The sequence below is a fragment of the Ascaphus truei genome, chromosome 6, assembly GCF_040206685.1.
Source record: "Ascaphus truei isolate aAscTru1 chromosome 6, aAscTru1.hap1, whole genome shotgun sequence".
Lineage (NCBI taxonomy): Eukaryota > Metazoa > Chordata > Amphibia > Anura > Ascaphidae > Ascaphus > Ascaphus truei.
In genome coordinates, this window is record NC_134488.1 from 25235944 (window position 1) to 25252067 (window position 16124).

General features: G+C 47.0%; 1 protein-coding gene across 2 annotated transcripts in view; it reads right to left on the reverse strand.

The window, feature by feature from the left end:
- ACAP3 (ArfGAP with coiled-coil, ankyrin repeat and PH domains 3) overlaps positions 1–16124 on the reverse strand; it is a 156611-nt gene that overhangs the window by 85978 nt on the left and 54509 nt on the right. For both annotated transcript variants that reach the window (XM_075603669.1, XM_075603667.1), the window contains exons 2-3: positions 5724–5781; positions 4545–4664 (exon numbers count right to left, since the gene is read on the reverse strand). In XM_075603669.1, the coding sequence (XP_075459784.1) occupies positions 4545–4664; positions 5724–5781 (178 nt within the window). The remainder of the gene's footprint in view (positions 1–4544; positions 4665–5723; positions 5782–16124) is intronic.

Genomic DNA, 16124 nt, shown 5'->3' on the forward strand with positions numbered 1-16124 from the left:
AGCTGGCGTCATATATGGAACTCTTCTCATCACCTTTTCCTGCAGTAGAGATTTTAAAATGACACTTTTCCTTGGCTTCTTCTTTTGGATGAGGACGTCTTGATGTTAAAAATACGTCTGTCCTTAGGAACCTCTTGAATTCCAGGTGGTAACCATAAGAGAGGATTTGAAGGACCCAACTGTCTTCTATTGATCGAGTCCAAGCAGCCCTGAATTGGATTAATCTCCCTCCAACTGGAGACTGTTGGACTCCTTGATCTTCATGCAAACTTCCCATGGACGAATCCAAGGAGGCGAAAAAGACCATTTGCCTAGACAATGTTCTAACTGGGCGATATGACCTTGTCTCTATGTATTGTGTTCTTTCTAACTGATGAGATGAATAAAATCTTCTTATCCTCCTTTCTTGGGGTAAAAAAGTACTTTTACCTCCTGGGGCTTTGGATATGATTGTACCCAATTTCTCTCTGAAAATAAATTCTCCCTTGATGGGTAACATGCATAAGTGGTCATTTAAAGCGGAGTCCACCAACCAACATCTAAGCCCCTCAGGGCTCTTCTTGCCATTGATCTCTCTGCTAATTTTACCGCATCTAGTGATACTTCGGCAATATAGTCGGATGTCAACTTGATCTCTGACAGAGCTCTTAGAATTGAAGTTCGTGTGACACCTTTTTGTAATGTTTCTGAGCATGCAGATGGGCGAAGCCTGGGTCAGGGGGCGGGGCCCTGTGATGCAGTAAGGACAGAGGGGAAATCCCTTCCTCTGCAGAGCCTCCGTAGGTGGGCAGGATCTAGGTCAGGGGTGGGGTCTAGGTCTGGGGCCTCAAGTACAGCAGTGTGGAGCTGGAGCTGCAGCCTGAGACACAGGCTGTGAAAGGTCAGAGGGAGGGGAAGGGTTAAAGCACAGGGGTAAAAACAGACATGAAAGGGAAGAACGTGGAAGGTAGAGATTGGAAAGTAGATTCACTGAAGTCCCAAAAAAGCGCACCAACAGCTCACCAAGTGGAGGGCTAAAAAACTTTTATTGAGGACTACATAAAATGAAAATCAGGAAACAAACAAAAACTAGTACATGACAACCCTACGCGTTTCAGGCACCTTGGTGCCCTTTCTCAAGGGGGATAACCCTGAGCTGTTGGTGCGCTTTTTTGGGACTTTTGGGACTTCAGTGAATCTACTTTCCAATCTCTACCTTCCACGTTGCTGCTGTTCGATTGGAGTACCACGCTGAGGATCCGAGGGTACATGGGTGTTGGCGCTAACTACATTCTCCCCCGTGTTTTCACGTGTCTACTGGGAGAGGAAGATTTACCGGACGGACCGGACGTGCTATGACGCACTTCCGGCACTCGGGAACTCCACGCCACAGATGAGAGACCCTGCAGTCTACATTCAGGACAGCATCGTCCGTTCTGCAGATAGGGCTGCGTACGAGGAGTGCTACAAGAGGGATCCGTAGAGGCACTGACATGGATTCTCTACACCCAAAGGATCTCAGGTAGCGGTTTCCATTGGAACTCCTCTTTCTTTCACACGCAGCCCACAGCGTTTTCTCTATCTACTTTAACCCTCCTGTTACACCCATGTTCTACAATTCCCTCGCTGCTTACCTCAGCAGTCCTACATCATTACCATTTATTATTAACTTTCTTGTACTCTCTGTTCTGAGCTGTGAGTAGCGTGATTATTGACCAATGAAAGGGAAGAAGACAGAAAAGAAGAGACACAAAGACAAAATGAAGGAGACGAGAGAGACAGGCCAGGGGCCCACCCATGTCTAGCTACGCCACTGCGCTGAACATAATTTAGCTTTTTTTGCCTTTAGTCCTGCATAATCAACTCTCTTTGCATAACTCGTATAACTAAGGACTCAGCCTGTTGTTTTAGGCAGCGACCCATTTTTTTCAACAGGCTGCATGCCGACTTCTGATATTCTTCCAGCTTCCAGCAGCTGAATTGTAGTCTTCTCAGCACAGAACTCCACGATGCCGAGTGGATCTTTAAATTTGAGGCCGTCGCTCTGTCGCGCCTCTGACGTCATCGGCAGACCTCCAATCACAGCACTGTCTATGCACAGGAGTGTGCGTGTGGGGGGGACGCGCTATTCAACCCCGTGGGACGCCAGGAGAGGCAATGTCCCCGCTGCGTTCTGAGACGCGTCTGCTCGGTCACATGGGCTTCTGACAGCTGCCATCTACGCCGCTGAATATCGGGGCTGCAGGAGGAGACAGGCTTAGAAACCGCCTCCCCCGCCCACCACAATTGCAGTCCGATGGTGAATCCTCTAAACTATTCCCAGCTGTAGGACAGGAGAGAGACTACCTGCAGAATTCAATTTCCTGTCATACTCAAGCTAAGGATAGAGTTAACCCTAAGGTGCCCACTGCCATGGGGGAACAGGAGAATTAACTTTATTATGACATAAAAGGATCAACGTTTCGGTCCCCAGTGGCACCTTTATCCTGCATCCAAACCACACTTCTCAAACATTTGGTACTTTTGGGAGATCCTCGAAGACTTGAGGGTCATATATACACAGCACACTAACACAAGACATGTAAACCCAGCTGTGGACTTTCTGATCTCCTAATGAATGTATTCCGACATAATTAAAAACTCTTATTAGTATAATCTTTAAAATACATGGATATAAACGACGCAGTGGTGGAACCCTCAACACCTGTGTAGGTGTTGGGATCAATAAATGAAAAAGGAGTATACGTTATATGTACATTTCAGTCTCCTTTGGTGTGGGTTGGTTGTCAGAATACGTTCATTAGGGGATCAGTGTGTCCACAACTGGGTTTGCATGTCTTGTGCTAGTGTACTATATATTTCTCTACCCAGAGTAGCGCCTCCCCCATATACATTCACTTAGGGCTGAGCGGGGGTTACTTTCTCTGTATTATGATCATATATACACACACAAGTCTTTGAGGATCAGCATTACCAAAAGTACCAAATGTTTGAGGTGTGCGGCTTGGATGCAGGATAAGCACCCCATTGAGGACCGAAACATCAAACATTTTATGGGTAGTACTGTAAATAACATTCCCCCCCCCGCCCCCCACCACCATTAAACGAGTGTGCGATATGTACGTTGGGGTTCCACCAAGTGAGAAATCCAATGCAACAGTGGCCCCCTTGAAAGCTATTTTACAATAGACAAGCCTGCTGTGAGACTCCGTTTCAAGAATAGACTTTTGTGGTCTTGAAAGTCCAACATAGGTGAAAATAATTGCCAGTGTCCTAGTGTCTGACTCCATCCATGCAGCACCTCAAACCCACGGTGCAATGGCAGTTCCACGGACTATGACAGAAGTACGCAAACTTTGTGCGCTGCGCCCCCGCCTGCCAGCCCCTGTGCTTAACCTAAAATCCGGCGTCAAATGAAGCGCGAGGTCATGTGACGGTCACATGACCCAAGGCGTCATTTGACGCGTCACGTTGCCGAAGACAAGGTAGACACTGCAGAAGCCTCACGAGATCCCCCTGCACTTAATTTAAATGCCGCGGGGAAGAGCGTGGGGCCTCTGCAGCCGCCGTGTGCCCACCCCTCCCCCCAGAAAAATCTTGCGCCCCCCACTTTGCGCACCCCTGGACTATGACATTGTTAAATGTGCTTCTATTATGGGCAGCTCGGTTTCAAAGTTAAACGGAAACTAGAGAGCTTGATACGGAGCTCATTGTCGCTATATGTGACCACATACCATGTTTGTACATCTGATATATAGTAGCACTTCGTTCGGGAGACCTAACCTTGACTCCAGCGCTCTGGGTAAATTTGACAGGTCGCTATAATGTCCCCTGCAACAAACATTTGCCAAACGCAGACATTATGACTGAGCCACCTGTGCTGAAGCAGGGATATCCTGAAAACCTGACTTGTTAGCGTGCCGTGAGGACTGGAGTTGGCCACCCCTAATCTATCGTATACGCCTTTCAATTATTGTGCCTGCGGTTTTCAGCTCTATCTCTCATTATCTCTAAACAACAGTATTTGTGGGAAGTGTAATTTTCTCTGTCACTTATCTGAACTGGTCAAGTATTGAGCCATCTGTGCTGAAGCAGGGATATCCCTAATCCCTGGGCTGTTGGTGGCCCTTGAGGACTGTAGTTGGACACCCCTGGTTTATAGCTTTGCATATTTAGGCCCCAAAGCCTAACCATAAATAGCACGAACAGAAGATATTGTGGAACGCGTTGGGCACTAGTTGGGGGCTCAGACATACAGTACCTGAGGAGAGGATAAGGGGGAAATCTAAAGCCACGTTCATTAGGGGAGTTTTTAGCCTAATCGCACTGGAGGTCAGAGCCTGCATAAAAGTAATATTTCACCCAAGAAGAAAACTACCAAAGGGATTCACAAGGAAGTAACCAATCAGGACGAAGAAGGGAAAATAAAGCCAACAAAACTAGTTCTGGCCCGGTAACGTGGAACTCGATTTTGTGCGATTCCCTTGGGTATTTATCACACGTGACATGCTGAGTCGTGTTGCTACCATAACAGAACGTGATGAGCGGACGCGGGCGATACCTACCGAGATCATCTCATCTTTCTTGCACTGCTGGGACAGGTCTCGGATGCCGGTTACGAAGTGCTTATTGGTGGTAAGGTAGGTTTTCCCAGCTTCTAGCATCCCGCTGCAAAGCTTCACCAGCTGATGGGAAAGAGAAGTGTGAGGGAGAGGAAGGGAGAAAGGGAAGAAGAAACAGGAGCGGGGGGGGGGGGGGGGAGGGGAGGGAAATATACAGGAAACAACAGAGGGGTATGGAAATATTTAAAGAAGAAACAGAAGTAAACATGGGGACTAAAACTAGGGGTACGATGGGTGCTGCAGCCCCGCCCCAGAGTTTATAACAACATTTTACACTATGGTAATGTATGTACGTTACTGATTTTCTATTCAAACGGGGGTGCCCGTGTTGGTCCTTTCTTCCATGTAGTAACAAAGGAGGGAGAGGGAGTGGGTGCTATGATACATTTTATTGGACCAGCAAGTAGTTGATATATTACAAGCTTTGGAACCTCTCAGGGTCAGGGTTTCCCAATGAAGTCCCACGAGAGGTCGGAAGCTTGAGACCTACCAACTACTTGTTGGTCCAATAAAAGGCATCTTGCCCCCTTCTCCCGCTCCCTCCTTTGTAACTACATGATTTTGTATGTACAGCCATCTCACCCCCAAAACTAGTTCATGCACTACTAGACGTAAAGATCATGCGTTAGAAAAGAAAAAAAAGCACAACCACTGCATTTAAAAAGTACAAAAAAAAATAAAAGGATTGCAACATTTTATTTTCTATATGTGTACATACTGTACACATCGAAGCCAGTACATGTGGCTGTCTCTTGTGCACAGACGTGGGAAACAGTTTCCTTGTCATCTGGAGTCCAGACGCACAGGTCAGCTGGGAGCTGGGATACGTGGCTACTTGGAGAAGTGAGGATGCACAGAGCCAGGGAGACAGGGAATGCTCCCTCAGCACAAATGCCTTACATGCTCTGGAGCCCTTTGGAAAAAATGTTCAGGAATGTTCACAGCTCACTGGATGCAGATGTTGAGTCCCAACTGCCTGACAGCGTTAACACTTTGTCTGCTAAAGGGACAGGCTGAGCCTTTGCCGAGGTCGGTGACTCATATGTAGGGGAAAGGAGGGGTCAAGCTATATGTGAGAATCCTGATCCTGAGGGGCTTTATGATACACGACATGTTCCTCACCTTGTCAAGTTTGGCTTCGATTTCTACCACATCTGTTTCCACCTCATCTATGGCTGCCCTGTTGGAAAAGGAAATAACCGGTTAAAGTCTTTGTCCAGAGGAGGAAGATGGATGCGTCAAACAAAGTCACAAAGAGGACACACTTTCATTCCAACTAATTCTAATTAATAATAATAAACTTTATTTCATATAGCACTTTTCTGCCAATGGGTCTCAAAACGCTTCCCAATTACAGTGAAGGAATTTTTACATACACCGTCCCTGCCCAGATGAGCTTAACATCTATGATTTTGGTGCCTGAGGCACTGACTCTCTAGCAGTGCACCAATTGTACCTAGTGACTGCCTCGTCACATGATGTTCCCCACAGAACTTTGCTTCTTTGGTCCTCTTCTGCTGCACTGACAGCCATTTAGTGAACCCCCCGAGCAGAATCTTCGCCGATCGATCACGGGAGAATGGATCGATCAGCAACTTGGCTAATTACTTATCATTGTGTGGATTGTATTGATGCACATATTAAAGGGGAAGACACCCTAAAATAAATAAAATAAGAACAAAAAGGCTACCTTGAACTGCCGCATTAGGCTGCGGTCCCAGTCACTGCAGGGGCTCGCTCACGCTTCCGCAGGCGTAGCAGACAGAAAAATTTAAGTTTCAGCGCTGAGGGGAGCGGAGGGCCCGTCGTGTGAGCGGTTCACCCAATGAGGGCGAACCAGCTCCGTGACGTCACTGGCCCGCCCGCCGACACGCCCCCGGACGGCGCACATAGTAAGGCCAGGGAAAGCACCCGCTTTCCCTCAGCGCGCCTCCGCACGGCTGCAGTCTCTTTGGACTCAGCCTTAGACTCCCAGAGGCAGATTTACAAATCACCGTGCCACAGGAATGCCAACGAACTTTCCAGGCGAACAATGTGATGGAGATCCAGGTCAGTCTTTCCTCTGATCACACCCTATCATACCAAAGGTGCTATCTGCCCAGCAAATGTGAACACAAAACGAGGACTGGCTCATGATCACACGTGGAATTAGTTGGTAGGTATGCGGCCCAATGATGTAACACAGCAGCTCTGGGTGGCCATTTTGTCCCCAGTGATTCCATCAACCATTAGAGCTGCCTCCCCTGAATGACATCGCAGGCCTTTTTTTGTAATAAAACCATGGTGAATGGGGTCATTAGAGGATGGGAGGTGAAGTGCAGCTGTGCTTGTTCTGGAAAGTATCTGCTGCTCACCAGCCCATGGCAGGACACAGTACCTAATGCCAGGCTTACACTGCCAACTCCCAACCTGCTGACTCTCACAAAAGGACACATTCCCAGAGCTTTGTTATCATCACAAAGAGCCACAGTCTATCACAGGAAAGGATTCAATGCAGCACGCCGTTTTGTTATCCTTCTCCCAGAAATTGATAGCAGAAGCACCCTGCAGGCTCCTCATCAATTACATGACCAAACGTAACAAAATCATTACAATGCTAAAACAACTCCTCCCATAAGGGTACGTCAGCACTTCAGATAAAGAGTAAACAAATACATTAGTGTGTGTGTATACATACATACATATATTATATATATATATATATATATATATATATATATATATATATACACACATACCCCGGTTTAAGGACACTCACTTTAGGTACACTCGCGAGTAAGGACATATCGCCCAATAGTCAAACGGCAGCTCACGCATGCGCCTGTCAGCACGTCCTGAACAGCAATACCGGCTCCCTACCTGTACCGAAGCTGTGCGCATGCGGGGAGACTATAGCGCCTGTTACACATGTGTTATTTGCATCAGTTATGCACGTATATAACGATTGCAGTACAGCACATGCATCGATAAGTGGGAAAAAGGGAGTGCTTCACTTTCACTTTACATACATGCTCTGGACCCATTGCGTACGTTAATGCGGGGTGTATATATATATATATATATATATATATATATATATATATATATATATATTTTATATATATACACATACATACACACACGCACACGTGTTGATAGATAGATATACACACACACACACACACACACAACAAAGGGAAATATTACTGTGTGCTCATTTGCATGTCTTAGACATGTCTGCAACCCCGCCTTTCACCATTAATCACCCAGCACACAGCACTTCCACTGCAGCAAGGGATTCTGGTAAACCCACCCACAGACAGCCGTTTCGACCTTAAGGCCCAGGACATAGTGCACTCAGCATCGCTGAGGCGGGCTGAGCCGCGCTGAACAGATGCACAAAGCCCCTGCATCTGTTATCAGCACAGCTATAGTTTCTCCCTCCGCATGCGCGCTGATGCGTGCGGAGGAGGAGAAACTCTTCCGAGAGCGGCAAGTTTGAAATTCGCCGCTCGAGGAAGCGGAGGAGCGGTTACGTGACCGCTCCCATCCAATGGGGCTGCAGCCGGTTCCCTACAGAGCCGCCATTGTCACTACAGAGCAACGCGACCAGACAGAAGGCAGCACGTGTGTGTGTCAGTGGCTCTAATGCCTCCTCATTTGCCCATACCCCTTGCACCGGAATTGAGACCCCACACACCAGAGATCGCATGCATGCACCGCCACCAGGGTGAGGGGGGGGACTGCTCATTACCGGCTTCTCACCAGACCGAGTCCGGCCACGGCAGTAGACAGATGAGAAGACGCCATACAGGAGTCATCCTCCCCTGCCTTGAATCGGACCAGGGCGTGTGTGTGTGTGTGTGTGTGTGTGTGTGTGTGTGTGTGTGTGTGTGTGTGTGTGTGTGTGTGTGTGTGTGTGTGTGTGTGTGTGTGTGTGTGTGTGTGTGTGTGTGTAAAACGGTCTGGGGCTGGTGCAGGGGGGTGGGTGTGAAAAACGGGCTGGTGGTGGGGGGAGGGGGCAAACGGAGTGGTGTGGTGGGGGGAGAAGGGGTGGGGGGAGAGAAAGGAGGCAGAAGGGAGAGAGAGGGGGCAGAAGGGAGAGAGAGGGGGGAGAAGGGAGAGAAGGGAGAGAGAGGGGGGGCAGAAGGGAGAGAGAGGGGGGGCAGAAGGGAGAGAGAGGGGGGGCAGAAGGGAGTGAGAGGGGGGGCAGAAGGGAGTGAGAGGGGGGGGCAGAAGGGAGAGAGGGGGGGGAGAAGGGAGTGAGAGGGGGGTGGAGGGAGTGAGAGGGGGGTGGAGGTAGAGGGAGGGGGGGAGGTATGAGGAGGGGAACCGGAGACAACGGGCAGGGTCAGGTGGGGACCGGAAGGAGTGTATGTACGTACAGCATAGCACCAACCACCCAGAAATGAATGTGCGAGTGTGTGCGTCTGTGCGTGAATATATTTATCAAAGTTGCACAATGTTAATAAATAATTTATTCTCACAACATGTCTTTTTTTTTTTTAATTTTTAAAATATTAAAATATTATATTATATAATACACACACACACACACACACACACACACACACACACACACACACACACACACACACACACACACACACACACACACACACACACACAGGTTCCCCAGTGACACACAAACACACAGACCACTTCAAAGTGACACACACACACACACACACTGACAGCTACCAAGTGACACACACACACAGTGATATCCGCCTCCCAAGCGCGCTTGCTGTCTCTGCCAGGACAGCAAAAACCTCCTGGTAGAGTGAGCGGCAGCAAGCAAGAGCGAGCAGCAGCACCTAAGCGCTTACTATGTCCCAGGCCTAATGGGTCTCCTCAGTGTGGGGTTGGTTTTACTGGCTTTGCAAAATGAAGCAAGGATACGTTTCACCACACTTAGTTAAGTTATGGTGGGTAAAAAAAGTGACAAAAACCCTCCACAGTAAAATATATATATATATCACACTGTTTCATGTGACATAAAAAACATTACATAGTGCTGAGTGTTCAGAATGTTGAAAACCTGCTGACAGAAGGACGGACGGTGACTTTCTGGTTTCCGTTTTAGGAACACTTTCCTGAACACTTAGGACCGTTCTTGCTATGCGGGAATATCTGTTCCCTTCCCATTCCTGTCACAAGACCATCTTCTCCCATCCCCCAAACGTCCTCTCTGAGGATGTGCTTCCTGGTAATAACACAATGCACTTTTGTGTGCATATTTTAAATTTATTGTTTATTGATTCCATATTAACAATTCAGGGATGTGCCAAGTGTATTGTGTGAACAGCTGACACCAATATTGTCAAAGTGATATTGGTAGGTGCACGCTTTCCCTCAGATCCCCCCTTCAGACATGAAAACCTATAAAACAAATTCGGATCGCTGTAGACATAATGTGTAGGTATCCATATGCAAATAATCTTCAATTCCCAACAAGCAGTTAAGACAGGGGTGCTGAACTCCAGTCCACAAGACCCCCAACATGTCAGGTTTAAAGGATATCCCTGCTTCAGCACAGGTGACAATCACCTGTGCTGAAGCAGAGACATCCTGAAAACTTGACCCTCTCAGTGGCCCTTGATGACTGGAGTTGGCCACCCCTGGTGTAACCATTTGAGAATTAATGCGTTTGTCGTATTGCATATGCAGGGATCCTTGCCACCCCCCAAGGAGCTAAAATCAGTGAGATTTTAGGGATCTGGGGGGGGAAAAAAATGCAATCGTGGCATTTTAATGGAAAAATGCTCATTTTTGGTCGGTCTCCACTGAAGTATGAGACTGTTGATTGATGCAGTGAAACTGACTCCAAAAGCATTGAAACGGACTGAAACTCAGTGAGCGTTGGCAAGTCTGCACGTGATCTGAACTTTTCCAATTACAAAAAGGCGTTTTCCTCTTCATCGGTGCAACCAAAGGTTGCAAGTTCAAACCCTGCGAAGGTCTGAAGAGCTCATGGGGCAGCAGTACCACTTTAAGGACCCCACTACAATCATTGGAGCCCTTCCAACGCAGGTGTACAACGGGTGCTTGGGGGCCAATTGGCTTGCACTTCTCTTTGTTCCCGAGGTCAGACCGGGGAACCTGCAACGCTCTGCCTGAACTGCCTGGCTTTCCCTGAAGTGCTAATGACCACTTCCCTTCCAGAGGGGTCGAGATGCAGTACTAAGATGTGAAAAAGAGAGAGAGGGTTACACGGTTGATAGCAAACCCCACTCCCTTCAAGTAGCTGATTTCGACCTAGTTGCTTCTCAATTTACCGCAATCCTTTTTTTCGTGTGTGTGAGAGAGCACGAGCCTCCATGGTAACGGTTTCCCATGGCTACTGTATCCATGGCAATCATAATTCGTTAATGACTTGCTGTTTCCACTCCACGGGTCATCTTGGGTTTTCCCCATTTTCTGTCAACGAAGCTTAAGCCATTAACGACTGTAATGCCCAGTTGTGGAACCAAAAAGGGATGTTGCTCAGTTAATACTTCGTTAATACAGGGGGGAGGTCATGCCCCCCTGGCTCTCCAGGGGTGAAACAGCAGGGTAGCACAAGGAGAATCACGCTATAACAGAGGTAAGACCTGTCAATGTCTGACCCAGTCACACCCAGCGTGGTCTGGAATGCCCAGAATAAGACATCTTATGGCCTATTCAAGCTAATGGTCTGGTAAGTGTTTATGGCTTAACTGAGCTTAGTAAATCTGGCCCATTTTGTACTGACCTACTTACGTATTTATACAATATTATACCAGGAAATACGTTAAGTAACAATCTTGTTTCTGCTGATCTTCTAGAACAGGGGGGCTCAATTCCAGTCCTCCAGCTTCCACCCCCCCCCCCCCCTAAACAGGTCAGGTTTTTAGGATAGCCTTGCTTCAGCACAGGTGGCTCAATCAGTCCCTGCTTCCGCATATGTTGCTCAGTAAGTCTCAGTCTTCCACTGAGCCACCTGTGCTGAAGCAGTGATATCCCGAAAACCTGACCTGTTGGTGGCCCTTGAGGATTGAAGTGGGCCACCCCTGATCTATCACACACACATTTCCATCCTTGTGCCTGCGGTTTTCCGGGACGTTATCGCTACACACCAATTTCCAAAAGCGAGTGGTGTAACCGTTCTGGCATTGCCGATGACAGAAGGGGCATTGAAATGTAGGCCCGAGACGCCCTTTCAAAAGTTTGGGGTTAATGTGACCTGGATTTAAAGCTAAAACCAGCCCCCCTCCTTCTCCCAGAGATGCCTAGGCCCCTGCTTGGGAACATGCTCGGCAGTCGGAGAAATTTGGGAACGCTGTAACGCTGCCAGCTTCCCCTGAACTTTTGCCCGTCTGGTCTGGCTTCCCTTCCAAGAACCGCGTTCTCTTTAAGAGCGAGGCAGCAGCCAGGCCCCGTCGTTTCAGTCAACGCGGATGTCAAGGGAGAGATTATCCACTGGGAAGCTTTATTACTGCACTACCCTGTTGCCCTCATAGCCACAATTTATATTAACATATTAACCCTCTCAGTACTGGAGAGGCCTGACAAACAAAGGCCCCGCTTTTTAAAAAAGACCCAGTGTCGTTAGATGGACAATTTATTTTGCACAGTTAGTTATGCTACGACTTTTTCATGCCAGAAACATACATATTAAAGGAGCAAGTTGTGATTTTTTTATTTAAATTAATTTATTTTTTTTGTAAAGTTTTTTTTTTAATTAATTAATTTTTTTACATAGGATTGGAGCATGGGATCTCCGGAGCTGAACCCCTCTTCCTTTCAGTTCCGGGGACACCCTGTTCCTAGAGATACTTACCTCCAAAAAGGGGATGACTGTATCCCTCAGCTCCCTGCGTCACGCGAGCCTATAAGAAGCCGCACTGGGTGACGTCACGGCTTCCTATAGGCCCGCAGGACCCCGGGGCTTTGAAACGCGGCTATTATTACGTGATCCCTGCTAGCCGAGCAGAGCGGTTACTGGCACCCCCTACGGAGGCAAGTATCTCCGGAAAGCAGGAGGTCCCCGGAGTTGAAATTAACAGGGTTTAGCTCCAGGCCACCCCCTGCTTCAATGCTATGTAAAACATTTTTAAAAAACTTCACACAAAAAAAATACAACCACAGCATCTCTTTCCTTAGTTAGGTACGAACCCCTAACTTGTGTCTGCTGAGAACTGAACATATTCTATGCTCAATTATATTTGCTGCTATTTGTCTTTCTTTTGTAAACATTTGCAATTCTAGTACGTGTTGCAAAGTTAGTCTGGGGCTTTACATGATGCAAGATTACGCTCGGGGCTCGGAAAATAAAAAACAGGAGGGGCCAAAACGGCACATTTAGTATAGAATGAGTTCTGTATAAGATATAGAACAAAATGTGGGATGGATGGGCCCCTCAACTGGGAAGGGTGTTAATCCAGGGAGAAATCGGATTGCCATTATTATTTGTGAGAATTCACCCCTGAGGAAGCGCAAATCGAGTGAAACGCGTCGGGTGAGCGTGCAGACCATTTGGAGACCCCCAAGGTGTGTGGCGAACTACTCTGAGGATCCTGAGCCAATTTGTTTTGGTTTCTCCTTCCTGGATCTGGACATCTGCCCCTGTGGACGGCCACCACAGGTGTATCATCAGGAAGGAGCGGTGCAGTCCTCTACCACAGTTTGACCCAGGGTGGTCCAAATGCCGGTACTTACAGCACTTTTGGAAGTGTATTACCTTTATTTTTGCGTGAACATAAAGCAATCTATACTATCTGTGTGTCCTCTCTGTGTCCACATATGGGAAGTTACCCATCCCTTCCGTTCCGGAGGGCCGCCCTCTGAGAATATTTGAAGAAAACCCTTGCGAGTTCGTTACTCTAAACAACCGCACCGCCTACTATAATCGTCTCAAGTGTGAGTGAGATAACGACGAACTTTCACCTTAATATTAATCTGGTTTAAACGAAATTGCACTATATGTTCTTTTTCTTGTTTTTCACATAGGGTAATTCTGGAAGTACAGGCATACCCCGCTTTAAGTACACTCACTTTAAGTACACTCGTGAGTAAGTACATATCGCCCAATAGGCAAACGGCAGCTCACGCATGCGCCTGTCATTACGTCCTTAACAGCAATACCGGCTCCCTACCTGTACCGAAGCTGTGCGCAAGCAGGGAGACTATAGAGCCTGTTACACATGCGTTATTTACATCAGTTATGCACGTATATGACGATTGCAGTACAGTACATGCATCGATAAGTGGGAAAAGGTAGTGCTTCACTTTAAGTACTTTTTCGCTTTACATACATGCTCCGGTCCCATTGCGTACGTTAATGCGGGGTATGCCTGTATTTGCGCTCTTGATCCTCCGCTTCAGTGTACCTGTTTGGATTTGGAATGAGGCCATTTCCGCAGCTGCACCACTTCTATGGTAATATATTTATTTTTAACTAGCGTGTCCAGTGGGCTATTACTTTAATGGTACACGTGCTTGAAACCCCATCTGCCATTATTAGAGCCAGGAAGGAATTTATTTTTCCCTTTACAATACATCATTGGATAATGTTTTGGTGTGTGCTGTCCCCTGGATCAAAATACTGTAAATACAAATACCATTTAAATATCGGTCGTCTAAATCCAACATCGGTTGAACTCGACGGACACACGTCTTTTTATCAACCTTATCTACTACGCAACTATGTAACCATCTTCATTCCAATTGATTTGATAGGTATTATTCATCAGTTAATCTTTACTTTAACCGTGGTGCTCATCTCCAGTCCTCGAGCACCACTCCCAACAGGTCAGCTTTCTCAGTCCAAGACGGAGCCACTGATTGAGCCACCTGTGCTGAAGCTGGGATATCCGTAAAACCTGACCTGTTGGGGGAGGGGTGCTTGAGGACTGGGGTTGGGCACCCCTACTTTACCTGCCCTTTCGCATCACCCCCTTTATTGCCAATCCAGCCAGTCATTATATGCCAATCCAGCCAGTCATTATATTAGTGCCACTGGCAATTCAGATTCTGTAGACCCATTTTTATCTGCTCTACATTGATTGTGTCATGATTCATTACCTCTATATGTAACACCTGACCCCATCTCTATCCGTCTGCATTTCTTTGCATTAGCTATGGCACAGTCTGTCACATCAGCATCATCCCCATAATCAGATTGGGTTTGTAGGGCAACCGCCATGCGTACAATTCTATAAGGTGCGGGAGGGGCGTGCGAGTGAAAAAAAAGTCATTCATAAAGTGATATAAAACAATGGTCCCGCCAACATCCTAGATTTCGTCTAGAAATAGAGGAAGCAGGATAGTGGGGATGCTATACAGACAGAAAAGCAGGCAGAAAGAATATAAAAAGAAACACCTGAACTGGCCTATTTACAATTTGGAAAGAGAAACACCCAATGTCCACTCGCATCAGAAAAATCAGTAGGACAAGTCAAAAGGATGTTGGATTGAGGCACGGTGCTGAATAATTGCCCTAAAGTCATGATACTACATGCATTTGACAGCATGTATGTTTGAAACCTAGCAATCACAGAGGAGGGAAGGCAAGTTTAGGTGATTGGACGGAGAGAGAAAAAAACATGAAAGAGGAGACATGATTGGGGAGTGAGGGAGACGCACAGACAGCCGTCGGTAAGGCTGAGAAACGCAGGTGGGAGGGGGAGGATAATGAGCTTGGAGAGACCTGCAGTGGCTCTATATGCAGCATTCAATTCATCATGGGAAACCCATCAGGAGCGAGCAGGCTGGGCCTTGGAGGTTCCAGTGACAGACGACTCACGCTTCACTCTCATCGCCTGTGATGTCATTGGAGCCTTTCAGCTTCACTGTCATGTGACTGATCTGAGTACCTAGTATGATCCTTTGTATAGTAGTATATGAAAAATATCTTAACAGCTTGCAAATGATACACAGAATGCATGCTTATGTATACCAATACCAGAAATTAGAATGAACCGACTCATTCAATCGTAACATAATTATAGAAAGCAGTGTCACGATAACGCACCTTGCAAGTTGCAACGCCATAGGACTCAAATGGGCTTTAAGGTCTTATGGCTTAGTAAGTATGGCCTTCAATCCGTATAACTGGGAACAGATTTGGGTGAAATTGATACGAGGTATGATGAATGTTACTTCTGATTGTTCTCCATGATTAGTTTTTTTCCCATACCTGTACATACAGTATGATGCCGGTCTTATGTCCGGCCATGATAAATGTTTTGCATTAGGGAAAAATTGCTAAAAAAAAAAAAAAAAAAAAATCCCCTCCGCCTTCTTAATGTCCTTATCTTAAATGCCTGCGCTTTATTTTCTTCTAATCTCCTTCCCTTTATTTCTGGATTCTGAATGTCCCACTACATTCGCTCTCTCTTTCTCCTCCATCTCTTCTGCCCGGCTACCCACACATGCACCCCTCCCTCCAAATATTCCCCATGTGAAAACAAGAAGGCAAGCGAGGCTGATTGAACATTGTGGCTTGCGAGTCCTGAGCTTCCTCCCTCTCTGGGAGGGGGAGATTAATGCCGATCAGGACACCATTGCGTGGAAACTCCCATT